This window comes from Rousettus aegyptiacus, unplaced genomic scaffold (genome assembly GCF_014176215.1).
Source record: "Rousettus aegyptiacus isolate mRouAeg1 unplaced genomic scaffold, mRouAeg1.p scaffold_m13_p_5, whole genome shotgun sequence".
Lineage (NCBI taxonomy): Eukaryota > Metazoa > Chordata > Mammalia > Chiroptera > Pteropodidae > Rousettus > Rousettus aegyptiacus.
The window spans coordinates 55,994,502-56,010,832 of NW_023416308.1; the positions used below are offsets into that span (position 1 = coordinate 55,994,502).

The 16,331-nt window shown below is 33.1% G+C and overlaps 1 protein-coding gene across 8 annotated transcripts in view; it reads left to right on the plus strand.

The window, feature by feature from the left end:
• The window catches only part of PGR (progesterone receptor), a 126,813-nt gene that overhangs the window by 68,800 nt on the left and 41,682 nt on the right, over positions 1-16,331 (plus strand). For 3 of the 8 annotated variants that reach the window (XM_016134012.2, XM_016134014.2, XM_016134013.2), the window contains exons 6-7: positions 1,360-1,490; positions 7,853-8,010. In XM_016134012.2, the coding sequence (XP_015989498.2) occupies positions 1,360-1,490; positions 7,853-8,010 (289 nt within the window). Of the gene's footprint in view, positions 1-1,359; positions 1,491-7,852; positions 8,011-8,889; positions 8,938-12,571; positions 13,903-16,331 lie in introns of those variants that run through there. The other 5 variants (XM_016134010.2, XM_016134015.2, XM_016134011.2 and 2 more) reach the window with 4 other exon arrangements.

Genomic DNA, 16,331 nt, shown 5'->3' on the forward strand with positions numbered 1-16,331 from the left:
TTTATCAGTAATTGATATTTGAAGATTTTTCCTTTTGTTTCAGTATACAGTAGTTGTCTAAAATTCATTTTTTTAAACTTCAAAAATATATCAAGAAATATACTTAGACAAAATTAAATGTTTATTTTATCAAATTAAAATTTCATACCTTGGTACTAATGAGGATAATGAAGTAAATTAGAAATAATTTTGCTTAAAAGTACTGACTTATCTTCAAAAGATAAAGACAGTATTTCTCTTTAGAGGAAAAACCATACTGGGACTATTTTAAATTGAAAGATAACTATTTCAATTTATAAAAGATAAATATTTCAATTATTAAATAAAAAGATAAATATAGTAATTAAATTACTGTAATTAATTTTCTATAACATTTAAATAAGAATCTTTTCATGGAAATATCTATACTATTCTGATGGTGAATGCTGACTCAAAATTATATAACATTAACTTACACTTATATAAATCTTTATAATTTACAGGTAACTTTTATGTATTTTAATCCATTTTATTTTACAATCCCTTGAAATTAGTAAGGAATCACATCCTTCATTTTACAGCTGAGAATATTGAAGCTCAGAAGTTTTGCATAATTTGCCAAAGAATCTGAGTGACTGGATTAATTTTGGCTCTTCTGAGTCAAAATCTGGTTTTCATTGTTGCTATAAGCCTCATTTGACTAATTAATGTAGATATTACAAAACAGCACGTGGTTGAGAAAATACCTTTAAAAAATTTCCTCAACCTGCAGAATTGGTGTTTGACTTTGTCAATTATTTAGTGCTTCCAAATGTTCTCTTTTTTCTATATCACCATACATTTTCCCAAGACTAGTTCACAGTGTAACTATTCCACAGTGAATGCTATGAATTGAATAGGCTGAATTATTCTATACTTCAGTTTCTGTGAATTTAATCCATTCACATACTGGCTACACACAAAATTAAATATTTTTCACAGAAAAAAAATTCATCAGTAAACAAATCATAACCTGAGTGTTCTTCTCCACATTTTCTACCCTTAAAACTAAGTTCTCCTTTCTTGGTTTAGGTTTTTAAACTGTGACCATAAAAGTGAGAAATTAATCTTGGTCAATGTATTTTTAATATGATTTTCTAACAAAATTTCTTGCCCTCAAAAATTCAATATTGTGAAAAAATTTAGATGTTTAAAATTCCAAACATTGAGTTTCTTTATAAAAAGTCATCTTCAATAATAAATAATTACTAAATTTTATATTCTCTGAGAGATTAAATAAACTGACTAAGATACTGTCTGTGTGTGTGTGTGCGTGTGTGTGTGTGTGTGTGTGTGTGTTTTCCTGTTGTTTTTTCTTGTGTGTATTGTGTGTGGTACAAGACAGCGGATGAAGGAATCATCATTCTATTCATTATGCCTTACCATGTGGCAGATCTCAAAGGAGTTTGTGAAGCTCCAAATTAGCCAAGAAGAGTTTCTCTGTATGAAAGTATTGGTACTTCTTAATACAAGTGAGTACAAGTAATTTCATATTAGATATTTACTTTCTTAATTTTTGATTCATTAGGAAACTCTCAACTATATTATCATAGGGTTATACACGAAGTAAGAATCTTTGTAACTGCAAATAAGAAACAATATACTGTCACAGACATTAATTATATTTCTCAGGTTGTACAAACACATATCATCAATTCAGCCAATTCTGTTTTTAGATAAAACATGATTGACTTTTTTCATGTTCACACATTTAGGTTATTATGAACTAACTAATATTGCATAAATATAAACTGTATTTCCCCCACACCAAGAAAGATTTACTATATAAACTACACAATTATGTCTGGAACTATTCTCTAAGTCAGGATAGGCTAACTATTATAACAAATAACTACAAAGATCAGCAGCATAACACAATAATGGTTTATCATTCACAGTCATAGTCCAGTGGGTTAGCAGGAAAACCCAGACTCCTTTTATGCAGGAACTCCACCCATTCCTAGCAACTTGGACTCTTTCACTGGATGTGGCTAGAAGATGAACACTGAGAAAAAGTTTGGAGGGGAAACCTGGAAGTGCCATGTGTCACTTCTACCCACATTCCATGGCCTATCTAAACTGCAAGAGAGACTGCACTTTAAATGGATATTCAAAAGAAGAAAAGAAAATAGTATATTATGAAACAGCATTGGTCACTAGACGGTAGGGGCATTTAATTTCACTCTTTTTCTCATACGCAAAGAACACATGTACCTCTGCCTTCGGTGAATTCACAAGGGTCTGGGTGGTAAAATGTTTAAAACTGCTTTTACCTTTTACCCTTTTCTGTGCCCTTTCCATGCACAAGTAAGCTCAGCCCTTGATTATCTGACTTGATCCATCCTTCATTCATAGTGATCTGAAAAAGAACATCAGGGAGCTAAGACCTTAGGTAGAAGGAAAGCCTAGAGTCTTCCTCAGCAGTATCTTTGCAGGAACTTCTTTCTAACAGCACAAATATCAAATGGCAGAAGTAGGGGTAACACATCAGGAGAAAAGGTAGAAAAGCTAAACCCTTAAAAAAAAAGTTTTCCTGGTGAAATTTATACAAAGATGGACAAATATGGATCTAAGGATCCATAGCCCTATTTCCTCCCTTGAAAATCACATTTGGAGCAAAGACCTTGAGCCTACTTTGATGAAGTAGCATAAAGTGGTCTAACGGTATTGATATGAGACTGGCCAAAAGAGTCAAATGGCATAACTTTAGTATTACAGAAGTTAACTCCTTTCTTGACAGTAATAAATCCTATAGCAGTTATGTCATAGATCAGGGGTCCCCAACCCCCAGGTCACAGACCAGTCTGTGGCCTGTTAGGAACCTGGTCGCACACCAGGAAGTAAGCAGCGGGCAAGCCAGCAAAGCTTCATCTGTATTTGCAGCCGCTCCCCAGCACTAGCATCACCTCCTCAGCTCCACCTCAGATCATCAGGCATTAGATTTTCATAGGAGGACTGGTCCTTGGTGCCAAAAAGGTTGGGGACTGCTGCTCCCAAATTAGTTATCAATAACATAATTTTCTATTTACGAATAAACTATATTATGCTGGGGACCAAGCAATCCCAAAATACCAGTAGCTTAAAAACAACAACAACAGCAAATAAATAAATAAATAAATATATTCTTCCCATTACATGTCTAATGCAGATCAACGGGAAGGGCTCCGCTCATTGTCTTCACTCAGGGTCCCAGGCAAATGGAATCTATATCTTGATACATGCTTCACCATCACTAGAACACTGGGAAGGAAAGGAATAAATAGATAAGCATTACAAAAATTGGAGGACAGGAGAGGGAATTAGAAAGCTAAAATAATTAATTGTGTGAGAGAATAGATACACTGAATTATTAGTCAAGGCTGACTGGTATATATTAGAACTTTATATACTGTAATGGAAACATCATAAATCAATGAGTAGAACAAACATTGTTGAAAAAATACATTTTGGAAAAACCCATTTTGGATATTTAGCTCAAATTGTATTCTAAAATAAATACCAGATAATTGAGTTAAATGTGAACACTTATATCATTAAAAACAAACTAAAAGTAATATAAATGATTTTTAAATCTCAAACAAGGAATATCTTTTAAAAAATAAATGCAATAAAAAAGTGGCAAAGGAAAAGCTTGATGATTTGATACATAAGAATTTAAACCACTTATTTGCCATTAAAAATTAAAATATAGCTCTCTAGGGAAATGTGGCATGTTAAACACACAGTTTTATTATTGACCCCTCTAAAACTATACCAAAATATTAGTAACAGGATTTAAAAAAAAAAAAAAAAGAAATAAAATGAAAAGAATGAGAGAGGCATCAGTAGCAATAAAATTCTGTAAATCAGCAAACAGAATGAATTCATCAGAAGGCTGAGTTCTAAGCCAGAAATAAGAAACTCTAAGAAGCACCTTTATCTGCATCACTGTACCTCTGGTATGCCCTGAAGTTGGTGATTTTTGAAAGGAGAGTGAAGGTAGAGTTAAAAACAGGAAATAATGTTGAAAGTCTGTTTCCAAGTATCACCCAACTATGTAATTGTTTCTCGCCAACTCAAAGATTACAAATTTATTCCCTGAAGGGGATATAACAGGATGAGCTGTATTGGTGAAATGCAGGTATTAAGGGTAAGAGTTTCTATGGTGAAAACAGATTAAGATTATATACGAAATATTGAGATGCTGCCCTTGACCATACTTCTCCCATCTGTCTCCAAGAATGTTGTCATCCAAATAAGGTGAATGAAAGATTCTTCTCTGTAGAATCCATTTAGACAGAAAGAAAAAGAACTGCATATACTAATTGAAGGAGTTTCTCTTTGAAATGGCTTAACCAGATTGCCCTGCACTAAAGCTTATAGTCAGTAAGCACTACCCATTCAAATGCACTACCCATTCAAATATAACTGTCATTTTTAGTTTTTCACTAATGAATATAAATAAACCAACGCATCCGAGGGAAACTTTTGACATCAAAGACAAAGATAAAACAGAAAAAAAAAAAAAAAAAAAAAAAAGGAGGAAACAAGAGACCATATAGGGAGATGGAAACATCGGGAAAAAAAAATGTATCACTCCTTAGAAAGACAGAACATATTATATCAATAAATAAGAACTGGATAATGAAAAAAAAATAACACATAAAAAGGAAGGAGCCTTTGGAAACTAAAAAATATATACACATGTATATACGAAGGCAGAATTTAAAAGTCAGAGGCATTGGAAGGCAAAGTTGGAAAACATCTCAAAAGTAGAGCAGAAAACAAAACATATGGAAAATCAGTCAAGGAATTCTAATACTCAAATTGTTGGCAGTCTACAAAGAATAGTAAAATACGTGAAAGAAGGAATCACCAAAGAAATCAACCAGGGCATCTCAGATAAGTGACAAAAGAAGAACATAAAAGATTTGAGAAAAAAGTTGTAGGTAAATTAACAATACAGTGAAAAGAAGAGAATTAGCCGTAAGAATAGGAAGTTGTGTCTAGGATCTAGATTAAAGATTTCAGAGATAAATATCTAAATTACTAGTTACCATCATAATTGGAATGAGCCATTCCCATTAAAAATCAGCAAAAAAAAATAGGGATGTTTGTCATCATTATTGTCATTATTATCATTTTATATCGTTCTGGAAGTTCTGACTCAAGAAGCAGAAATAAGAGCTATAACTACAGTCATGAGCCACTTGAGGACACTGGGTGATTTCATCATTGTGTGCACATCACAGAGCATTCACTTACACAAACCTAGGTGGCATGGCTTGCTATACACCTAGGCTATATGGGATATAGCCTACTGCTCCATAGTGGAGGAAATAATTTTCCCTCTATCCTTCTTGGTTCTTGGCTGAAACATCCTTATAATAAAAGACAGATTCAATTGAGAAAAACAAGTTTAATAATATGCATACTGTTAGGTTCCCCAAAAAGAGGAATGCACAATGCCAAAGAGGAATGCACAAATCCTGCAAAGATAAGCAAGGTTTATTGTAGCAGAGTGACAGCCGGGCTAAGAAGTTGAGGATGGCATCAGCCTCAAATGCGAGGGGACTTGGGGCGGGCTTTTTCAATGGGAATATTTTGGGTGGGTAAATTGGCAGGGAAGGGAGAAAATGAGAGGTGAGCATGCAATATTGCCAACTTGGAAGCAAGGTCCAGTTCCCACACAAAGGTAAGGGAGGAGGAGTCTAGTTCTCACATTGTAGGGTGGTGATAGGGCCCTCCTAGACCTAACACATACCTATACCTCCTGTATAGATGGGAGGGACCTAGGAAAACTGAATAACTTGCCAAAACTGCTGAAGCCACCACCTTAAATACCATCTTCAGCTGCAGACAACAGATGGACTGAGAGAGTCAGTTAAGGGAAGTTCAGGAGCAGTAGTTAAGGTTGTTCCCGCAGATTTAAGATTCTATCTTCTGCACTGATAAGAGTTTCTAGAGAGATAAGGTCATCCTCTTCTTCCTGGCAATGAGCAGGAGACTCTCACAAATGGAGCTGTCCTTTACAAATGTAAATGTCTTTTACAAAAAATAACTTCTCTGGTTTTTTCTAGAGTTTCTCCCATGTCTGCTGTTTCTTGAAATTAACCAGCCTAAAATAATCCTTATGCTAAATAGACATATTTTGGGTGACAGATTCTGTTCCCCTATGGTTCCTGGGCTACAAACCTGTACAGCATGTTACTGTATTAAATATTGTAGGCAACTGTTAACATAATAGTAAATATTTGTATGATGTGTTGTACTATGATATTACTAGCTGATAGGAATTTCTCAGATCCATTATAATCTTATGAGACCACCATTATATATGCCCTCTGTTGTTGACTGAAACATAATAATGCTGCACGTGACTATATAGGGAAAATGGAAATGAAAATATTTGAATACAATACTGTTGTATACAGAGAAAACAAAAGATAATCAACCAAAAATTGTTAGGATTAAAATAGAAATGAAAAAATTATATATCCAAGTGGCTGGATATAAGAGAAATATTCAAATATCAATAATTTTCTCCTATATCACCAGGAAAGAGAAAATTTAATGAAGCAATGTTAAAATTACAACGACAAAAAATTATCCAGGAATTCTTAATGAGAAATACTTGAGATTTATGTGAAGTGTCAACGAAAGAAATCTCTAAACTTATAGAAAATTATATGAGCTTTTTTGAGCCAAACAGATAACAATTGTCAGGAAGCAAACCTCAAATGCTCAGAATGACAGTTTAAGTTTATTTTATGCATTGGAATTAAGGAGAGAAGGTAAGGAAGATTACAGAAAGGTGGAAGAAAGCAAGGCAGGGCTTGAAGGATTACCAGATAGTTAACAAGACTATGTGCTCTCTTGAGAGTGGTTACACTTTCCAGAGCTCTGGAAAAGAGGATTACTTCTGGCATTTCAAAGGTGTGTTAACCTAGATACACAAGAACAATGGATAGGGCTTGCTTAAAAACCTTTCACTAAGGAAGTTCTACACCAGGGCCCTGGTGTGACTGCCAATCATGATCTGCCTAGTTAGGAATTTATGATTAGAGAACCCTATGACATTACAGCACGCCTTTTTCTTCCATAGAAGACTTGACTGAGAGATCCAAGTATTTGTTAAAAGGAAAGAATATAACATACATGCAGATGTAAACTAAATCAAACCAAGGATTTGAGACAAAATTGTAGAATACTGTCAGCTGCTCTTTTAAGCAAATTCTAAGTTAAATGCATAATACATTGACTCAACTCTAAAATAAGTCAGCTGAAATGTTCTTTAACTTACTTATTTATCATATTCCAGAGAACTAGAAATTTCCTTGTCCTAAAACTATCAATAACACTATTTTCTATTTAAGATGTTTGTACCTAGAGTTACATATCAAAAGAAGTCATCATACAGCTCAGAAATTAATATTATAAATTGCATGTGTCATCGTTTTTGTAAGGTAAACGTGTGACACGCCCAGAGAAGTTTTAAAAGCAAGCCTTTATTGGGAGAGCACTCCCCGGCGAGGTTCTCTGGTTCCGAGGAAAGGGGGACCAGAGAAGTCACGCCCTGGGATGGGAGAGCCGGCTTCTGTGGGGCTAGAGTATAGAATGGGGAATGTCAATTGAGCATCCGGATTAGGGTGGTGGTGTGGGGCTAGAGTATAGAATGGGGAATGTCAATTGAGCATCCGGATTAGGGTGGTGGCAGATTAGCGGTGGTGCCAGGGCTTTAGGGTGGGTCCTTGTCCAGTTTCAGATGTCAAACTGGGAAGCCTAGAGGCTGGCCCCTTTCCCCCTGACCTAACAGTTTTAAACATAACTGACACTTGTAATTGTCTTTTTACAGTTCCTTTGGAGGGACTAAGAAGTCAAAACCAGTTTGAAGAAATGAGATCAAACTACATTAGAGAGCTCATCAAGGCAATTGGTTTGAGGCAAAAAGCAGTTGTCCCTAGTTCACAGCGTTTTTATCAACTTACGAAGTTTCTTGATAGCTTGCATGATGTAAGTATTTTTGTTTTTCAGAATACCAATGATTTTCTGAATTTCTATTTTTAAATGTTAAATCTAAATTTTATTTCATATAGTTTCTTCAAATTTATATTTGTACTCATATTTTAAAACAATATTTTCATATTCAGAATTCATTATTTTCAATGTAGATCATTCAACTATCCTTTTCCCAGTATTTATATAATTTGAGAGTAATTTAATGGTTTATAGGAATTGTGATACATTTTCCTGAATATGTTCCAAAATATTTTGCCTTAAGTCAGATAAGATTATATATATAGATATAGATATAGATATAGATTATAGATATAGATATAGATATAGATGTATAGCAAAGGTATGAATGTGGAAAATGATACTTTCATATCAATTTAGATGGAATTATAAGTTAATAATAATTGTGGGGGAGGAAGAAATTTTCCTCTGCCCTTCAAGGTTCTTTTGTCTAGTCTAATAATTAAACATACATGAAACATTTTATAAGAAAATAACCAAATTTAATTGCATACCTATGGGAACTCCACATACATGAGAGGTTCAAGAACAGAAATTTAAATGATATATATGGCATTCTGAGCTAAGGATGAGGTAAGGAACCTTGGGGCTTCACAGGTGAAGAAGGTCATTGCAGGGCAATAAGAATTGCAGATGTTAGGTAATTGGTAGTTTGCCCTGCCATGTAGTTAAGTCCAAATGTTATCTCTGATAATTTCTTAGTATGGGCAAAACCACTAATTTAAATTTTTCTAGGTAGTTAAAGGGTGAGAATGTTGTGGTGCGATCAAATCCAAGACCCACAGAGCCAATCGAGATGAATTGTAAGCCTTTATTAGCCGGCCGGTAACTGACTACTGACTCTGCACCACGCAGGGTTAGAAGAGATCAGCTCCAAGCTCCCAGAAGAGGCAGTTTATTTAGCCACCAGCACATCCCTGAGCAGATCACCACACCCTGGTTAACGGTTGGCTGTTAGCATATCCTCAATCAGATTACCCTGGTTAACAGCATCTCCTTGATCAGATTACCATACCCTGGTTAACAGAATCCTTGATCAGATTACCACACCCTGGTTAACAGAATCAAAAGTGAATCCTTAATGCTAGCTTACTGGAAAATTGTCCACCCATAACAAGAAGAAGAAATTTATCTTGAGCGTACAGGGTCTTGCTTGCCTTTCACTCAAAATAATCCACATACCATAGAGGCACATCTTGAGGTGACTCATTCTGAACCCCTACACAATGCTAATAAACAATCTGGTAGTATATACCAAAAGTTAAAATTTGCTTCTTAAATTTCCACTTTTTAGGGATTTATCTTAAATAAATTATTAGGGAAATATTTAAGTTATATATGCAAGGATATTCACTGTAACATTGCTTATATAAGAGAAAAAAAAATCCTGAGAAATGCCCAACATTAGAACTGGAGTTATAAAACAAGTTATATGTAGTTAATCAAGACACTGAATAAAAGCTTTTACTGCCATGTTTAGAAACCACACTAAATGACAGTCAAGGTACAAAAGAAGGTATCTGATCAGCCGGAGGAGATGAGAATGAGGGTGAGACTGAGCCAAAGCGAAGTATGAAACAGGCTTTATTAGGATCTGCAGGCGAGGTTCACTGGTCCCCAGGGAAGGGGCCAGAGAAGTCGCACGTGTCTGGAGTATAGGCGCAGTTTTTAAAGGTTTTGACCCAAGATGTCGGTAGGGTTACAGGGCAAGGACTTTTCCATTTGGCTGATCTCGCTGCCCGGGAAGCCTCCACTGTAACTTTGGTCGTGAGCCGTTGACCATCTTAGATATTGAGCCACCTTCCCGCTGGCATAGTGGCACCCATGAGCAACCGAGCACTATTCACTCACCAGGTCATATTTGAGATCTTCCTTTTGAATACAAACAGACAGCTAAGGATTATTAGCCATTTAGTAAAGTCTCTAAAATAAAAAGCATAAAGCAAAATTTTTAGAAAGAAAGAAAGAAAGAAAGAAAGAAAGAAAGAAAGAAAGAGGAAAAAGCACAAAGTGCAGAGAACATAGAAAGCTTTAAAAAAAATTAAAGAAATTAGAAGAAATAAGAACGATATTGTATCCATGAAAGAAGAATAGGACACATTTCAAAAGGAACATTTAGCAAAAAATTACTTTTGGATAATTAAATATAGAAGACAAGAAATTAAAAATTCAATAGATAGGCTAAAGTATAAATAGAAAATTTTCAGAAAAAAATTTTGAAAAGATGGAAAGTTAGAAATATGAGCTAGCAAACTTAGACTATTAATATAGGGGGTTCCATTCTCCAATGAATAGGAATTTCCAAAAGGAAGAATAGAGAAAATCAGGGATAGGACATTATGTAAGAAATTATAAAGGAAAAGTTGCTGAAACTGAAGGATATGAGCTATCTGGCTATAATGGCCCAGTGTACAGGCACAGCACAATTGAACAAAGACACACTATTATAAAATTTCAACATATCAGTTATAAAAAATATCCTAAAATATACCAATAAGAAAAGAAACAGGTCACATACAAATTTTCAGGATTTAGAATGATGCTGAACTTCTCAACAGCAATACTAGAAACCAGAAAACAACGAGCTCACACAGTAGTTGTCTTTGACTTATTTATTTCACTTAGCATCATGCCTTTAATGTCCATCCTTGTTTCAAATGGTAGGATTTCCTCATTTTTTTTATGGCCAAATAATATTCCAATACATCTTCTTTATCCATTCATTCATTGATAGACACTTAGGTTGTCTCCATGTCTTGGCTATTGTCAATACTGCTGCTATGACCATGGAAGTGCGGGTATCTTTTGAGTTAGTGTTTTCATTTCCTTTGGATGCAGTCCCAGAAGTGGAATTGCTAGATCATATGGTAGTTCTACTTCTAATTTTTTGATGAATTTCCAGACGGTTTTCTATAGTGGCTGTACCAACTTACAGTCCCACCAGTAGTGCACAAGGATTCCCTTTGTCCATATCCAGTATTTATCATCTCTTATTTTTTTTAATCATGATCATTCTAAAAGAAGTTGATATTTCTTTGTAGTTTTCATTTGCGTTTCCCTAATGACATCTTTTCATGTACCTGTCAGCCATTTATATATATCTCCCTTGCAAAAATGTCTATTCAGGATCTTTGCCCATTTTTTAATTGGATTTTTTTTTTAGCACTTGAATTACATGAATTTTTTATGTTTTAGATAATAACCCCATACCAGATATATGGTTTGCAAATATTTTTCCCACTTCACAGTATTTTCACTTTGTTAATGTTTCTTTTGTTGTGAAGATTTTTAGTTTGGTATAGTCTCACTTGTTTGTTTATTTTGTTGCTTATGTTGTAGGTGTGGTTTCTAAAAAATCATTACCAAGGAGCATTTTTCCAATGTTTCTTCTAGGAGTTTCATAGTTTCAGGTCTTATATTTAAGTTTTTAATTTATTTAAGTTAATTTTTATAAGTGGTATAGATAGGGGTCAAGTTTCATTCTTTTCCATGTGAATATACAATTTTCCCAGTACCATTTATTGAAGTGTTGAGTGTTCTTGACTTCTTTGTCAATAGTTGCTTAGGCTTATTTCTGTGCTCTTAAGTTTGTTCCATTGATCTATTTATTTGTCTGTTTTTATGCCAATACCACACTGTTTTAATTACTATAACTTTGTTGTATAGCTTGAAATCAGGAAATCGAATGTGTCCTGCTTTGTTCTTCTTTCTCAGTATTTTTTTTGGCTATTTGGGGGTCTTTGTGGTGTTCCCTCCTCTTCAATTTTTTGAAAGTGTTCAAGAAGCATTGCTGTTAATCCTTCTTTAAATGTTTGGTAAAATTCACCAGTGAAGCCACCTGGCCCTGGCTTTTTTTATTGGGATATTTTTGATTACTGATTCTCTCTCCTTACTAGTAACTGGTCTATTTAGATTTTCTATTTCTTCCTGAATTAGTCTTGGTAGGTTATAAGTTTCTAAGAATTTTTTCCATTTCTTCTAGGTTGTCCAGTTTATTGGCATATAGTTGTGTTGCTGTTTTTGTTATAAATCGTGCAGTACTATTTGACTTTTAAAATTATGTATATGAATTACTTGACAAAAATTAAAAAGTTAGTTATGTTGGATTATTTTTATTGATAGAGAAAGTGTCAATATAATGTTATGTGAGAAAGCTAGACTAATAGACATTTTATAAGAGAATGGCATTTTTGAAAATATATATGCATATGTGAATATTGTATATGTACCTAGGTATGTGTGCATACATGTATAAAAAGGAAAACACTAGAAAGAAATACACCAAAACACAATTCCACGGGATGATCAATATGAATTAACATTCATTAAAAAAAAATCTTTTTGAACTATCAGAATGTTTCATCATGACTATGTAATGTTTTACATATTATTCTAGATAATGGATGAAGATATTTTTATTTTAGTAAGAAGAAAATACAGCAAGTATTTATATTAGAAAAACAAGTTGCCATGTTTGAACAGTATATGAAGTTATTACTTTTCTTATATGTTTCTTATCCATTTGTTAAACCAACAGCTTGTCAAACAACTTCATCTGTACTGCTTGAATACATTTATTCAGGCCCGGGCACTGAGTATTGAATTTCCAGAAATGATGTCTGAAGTTATTGCCGCACAATTACCCAAAATCTTGGCAGGGATGGTGAAACATCTTTACTTTCATACAAAGTGAATGTCATTTTTACCTTTAAAAAATTAAATTTGGAGTATATCTGTTTTAGTTTGAGTCAAGATTATGAGATCTCAAGTTTTTACAATGTTATTAAAGCCTTACATTCATAACATATCATACCATGTAAATTCCAGAGAAAATTGTAAGGTTTTGCTTTTGTTTATACAGTAAAATTAGAATTTTTAAGTGTTTTTGTGTATCTATGTTTTAAGAGTTTACAAAATTGAAAAACTACCAAAATTGATGGTTAAAGTAAACTGGATCTTAATCCATATTATTTCATGCTGTTTAGGTGAAGATTTTTAACTTTTGCATCTAACAAATCTTTAGAGAAAAAAAACTTATATGTAATGCTAAAAAGCTATATTATATGTTCCTTCTAGGTAGCTCCTGTTGTCTCCTCGATTACTTTCCAAAATGAACCTTTAAAATGGTATGCAAAATTTTGTCTACATAAGTGTATATACATTTTTGTGAGAAGGAAATTTATAACGTTTATCAGATATTCAAGAGTTTTTAAATGCAAAAAATATAGAGAAAAGTTTAAAATCTCTGAAATAGGTTGATGTTCCTCAAACTAGGAAAAATAGCTTATATATATGACTGTTTCCAAGACTGGAAACAAATCTCTAAAGTTAAGTAGAGCCATATCATTATGACAAAGTATTGTGGGTTTTGCAGTTTTTTTACTAAACTTTTTTGAGAGTATTATGAATCAAAATTGGAAGTTGGAAGAATCTATGGCCTAATACCATCACTTATTTTGGGGCATGTGGAAAGTCACTTAATCTTACTGGTTCCCCATTTACACCTTTAACACTGGTGAAAATCTTACAAAATGTTCCTTTTGGTTAGAGCTTCTTAACATCTCAAATCAAAGAAAGAAAAAAGGGAGGAAGCAGGGAAAACGTATTATTCTTTTTCTACTCAGTGAAGCATACTAGACTAAACACAGTTGAAACTTTTTGAGTGCCTTTGATCCAGTTCTAAGAGAGATACTTCAGGGAATACTAGATACTGGCTTCAAATAATACAACCAATTAAAATAACTAGAAAACACAATTCACATTGTTGTATGAACTGAAAATATTACTTTAGAAGACAAACTAGAATCCTTTTCTGAGGCAAGTTACTGGAGATCTATTTTTTTAAAAAGAATATATATATGTATATATATGTGTATATATATATATGTATATATATATACATATATATGTATATATATGTGTGTGTGTGTGTATATATATATACACACACACATATATATGCACACATATACACATACATACAAGAAGAAACATACACACATACACATGCATGAAGAAACAAGTTCATGGCACTGGTCAAATTTAATTGAAACTGATTATTGTTTTCTTTTCTAGATAATATATACCAGTTTTAGGCATATATATGTGCCTTTTTATTAGATCATGTATAGAGAGATCATATAAATATGATCTATATAATTAACAACTCAGAAAAACTAGAAGACCCAATTCTTTTTCTACATTTCTTAAAATTGGACATTATCTTACAAATAAAATACACCACCTTATGCAAAGTCATAGTTAATGAGAAAAAGCAACTTTGCAAACTATAGAAAACACTTACTGAAATCTAATTTCTTGATGCATTTTTAATTATCCATTTCCTTCAACTGATAAATACTTACAATTTACTAAGAGACAACAACAGAATAATAATAATGAATACAAGTGTGACCCTTAAAACAAGATAAAGTGGTTTAACCTGATTAAAAAATTGGCATAATAGTGTTACTATACTGTTTCTTACCAAAACTTCAATTTACAAAAACTTAGCTATGAGTATCTATAAACAGTGAATTCTCATAAAGCATTTGAAATGGGTGTTAAAACAAGCTCCAAATAGGACCCTTGGCTTGGGTTCATCAGGTCTATGTGGCAATTTAATAATATGCAAATTTTGTAACTCTAGGTTATAGCATTTAGTAAGAATTTAACCTAAATATTCCAAGTAGTCAACATTAGTATAAAAATAGACTCTTTAGAATGTGTATCTACATGTCTTTTCTGTGAAAACATTTGTATTACATAAGGCTAGACTGGTATTCAGTTCTTCAAAGTTTTTATATGTCCATACACTCATTCTCCACTGTCCAGGCCAAAGTTATCTTCCTAAAAAGGATCTAATTATGCCAATTCCTCATTTAAAACATTCATTGACTTCCGGTCACTTATTATAGTGATTCTCAAACACAGCTGCACATTAGAATCTCAAAATGATCTTTTGCTTTTAAAAAATATCTTTACCTAGGCTCTATCCTCAGAGATTATATTTTAATTGGTCTACTCTTCTCATTAGTGCAAGCACGTAGTAGGCACTCAGAAATGGTGTTCAAGCATCACTTCTTATAACTTGCTTCTCTTTATCCAACACTGCCATACATTCATCTTATATGCCAGCCATGTAAATCTTTTTACCCTCAATTTTCTGCCTGATTTTTCCCTCTTTGATACCAGTCCCATTTATATCTCAACTTTCAAGACCAGCCAAACATCATTCTTGTAATGTCTTCCCTGCATTTATTTACCAGACAGTGATTTGCTTCTTCTTGAGGTTCAGCAGTCAATTTGTGTACGTTTGAATTATAACAGTGTGTTCTACAATTTTGACTCACTACAAGTCTGGGAGGCACTTTGAGGTGGGATGATAGCTTTCCTTGACTAAGAGTTCCATGGCATGTTCTCTATTTTTAGTATCACCATGGAGAACATTCTTTTATTACATTGCTACACACATGTCAGTCAGTACACATGATTTTATCACTTTCTATTCCCATAGTCCCTATCTCCATCCCTTCTCTTTTTTTTCACCTTTTCTTCTTTGTGAGATCTCTTCTTGTTTTGATTATAAGTATATCCAAAACAATAAAAAATAAAAACAATGTCGTTAACCTTTCACACTCAAGTAATGAGCCTAAGAGAACAGTTAATGGTATGGTCATTTCATTATCTGATTCTTTTTACTTTGAATTAAAATAATATTTTGATGACAAAAATCCTTTTTCACCAGCATAGATTTAAACTCCAACATAAGACAATTTTTTTACATAATTTTAAAATTTCTTGATTTCACTCACCTGTGGGGGAACAGAATATGGTGACCAGGAGAGTTAGGTTTTGTTGTTTTTGTTATTGTTTTGAAACCTCATAAGAATGTTTGATATTCTTGATGTTGATTCATAATGTAGATATCTAAATACTAGAAATTAATACTTCGGGTAAAGCTTTAAAAAAAAAAAGCTTTTTTTTTTAACATCAGATAGAAGACATCTAGCCTCTAAATCTTTTCCTCTTCAAATTGTTGCCTACTAATGTCTCCATCTCTATGTCGTCATCATAACTTTTATTTTATATGTCATGTTCTTTCTGTTTGTGCTAAGGTGAAATTAAATCATAAGACAGGTTATATGTCAGAAAATACTTGAATATCATGGAAATAGATTATTGAATTAATGAAACTATTTCCCTTAAAAAATTTTGAGAAGCCATTTGAGTCCAAAGCCTTTATCAGTTTTTATAACATTTTTTTTTGTTTTCATTTAAAAACATGATGCTTTAGC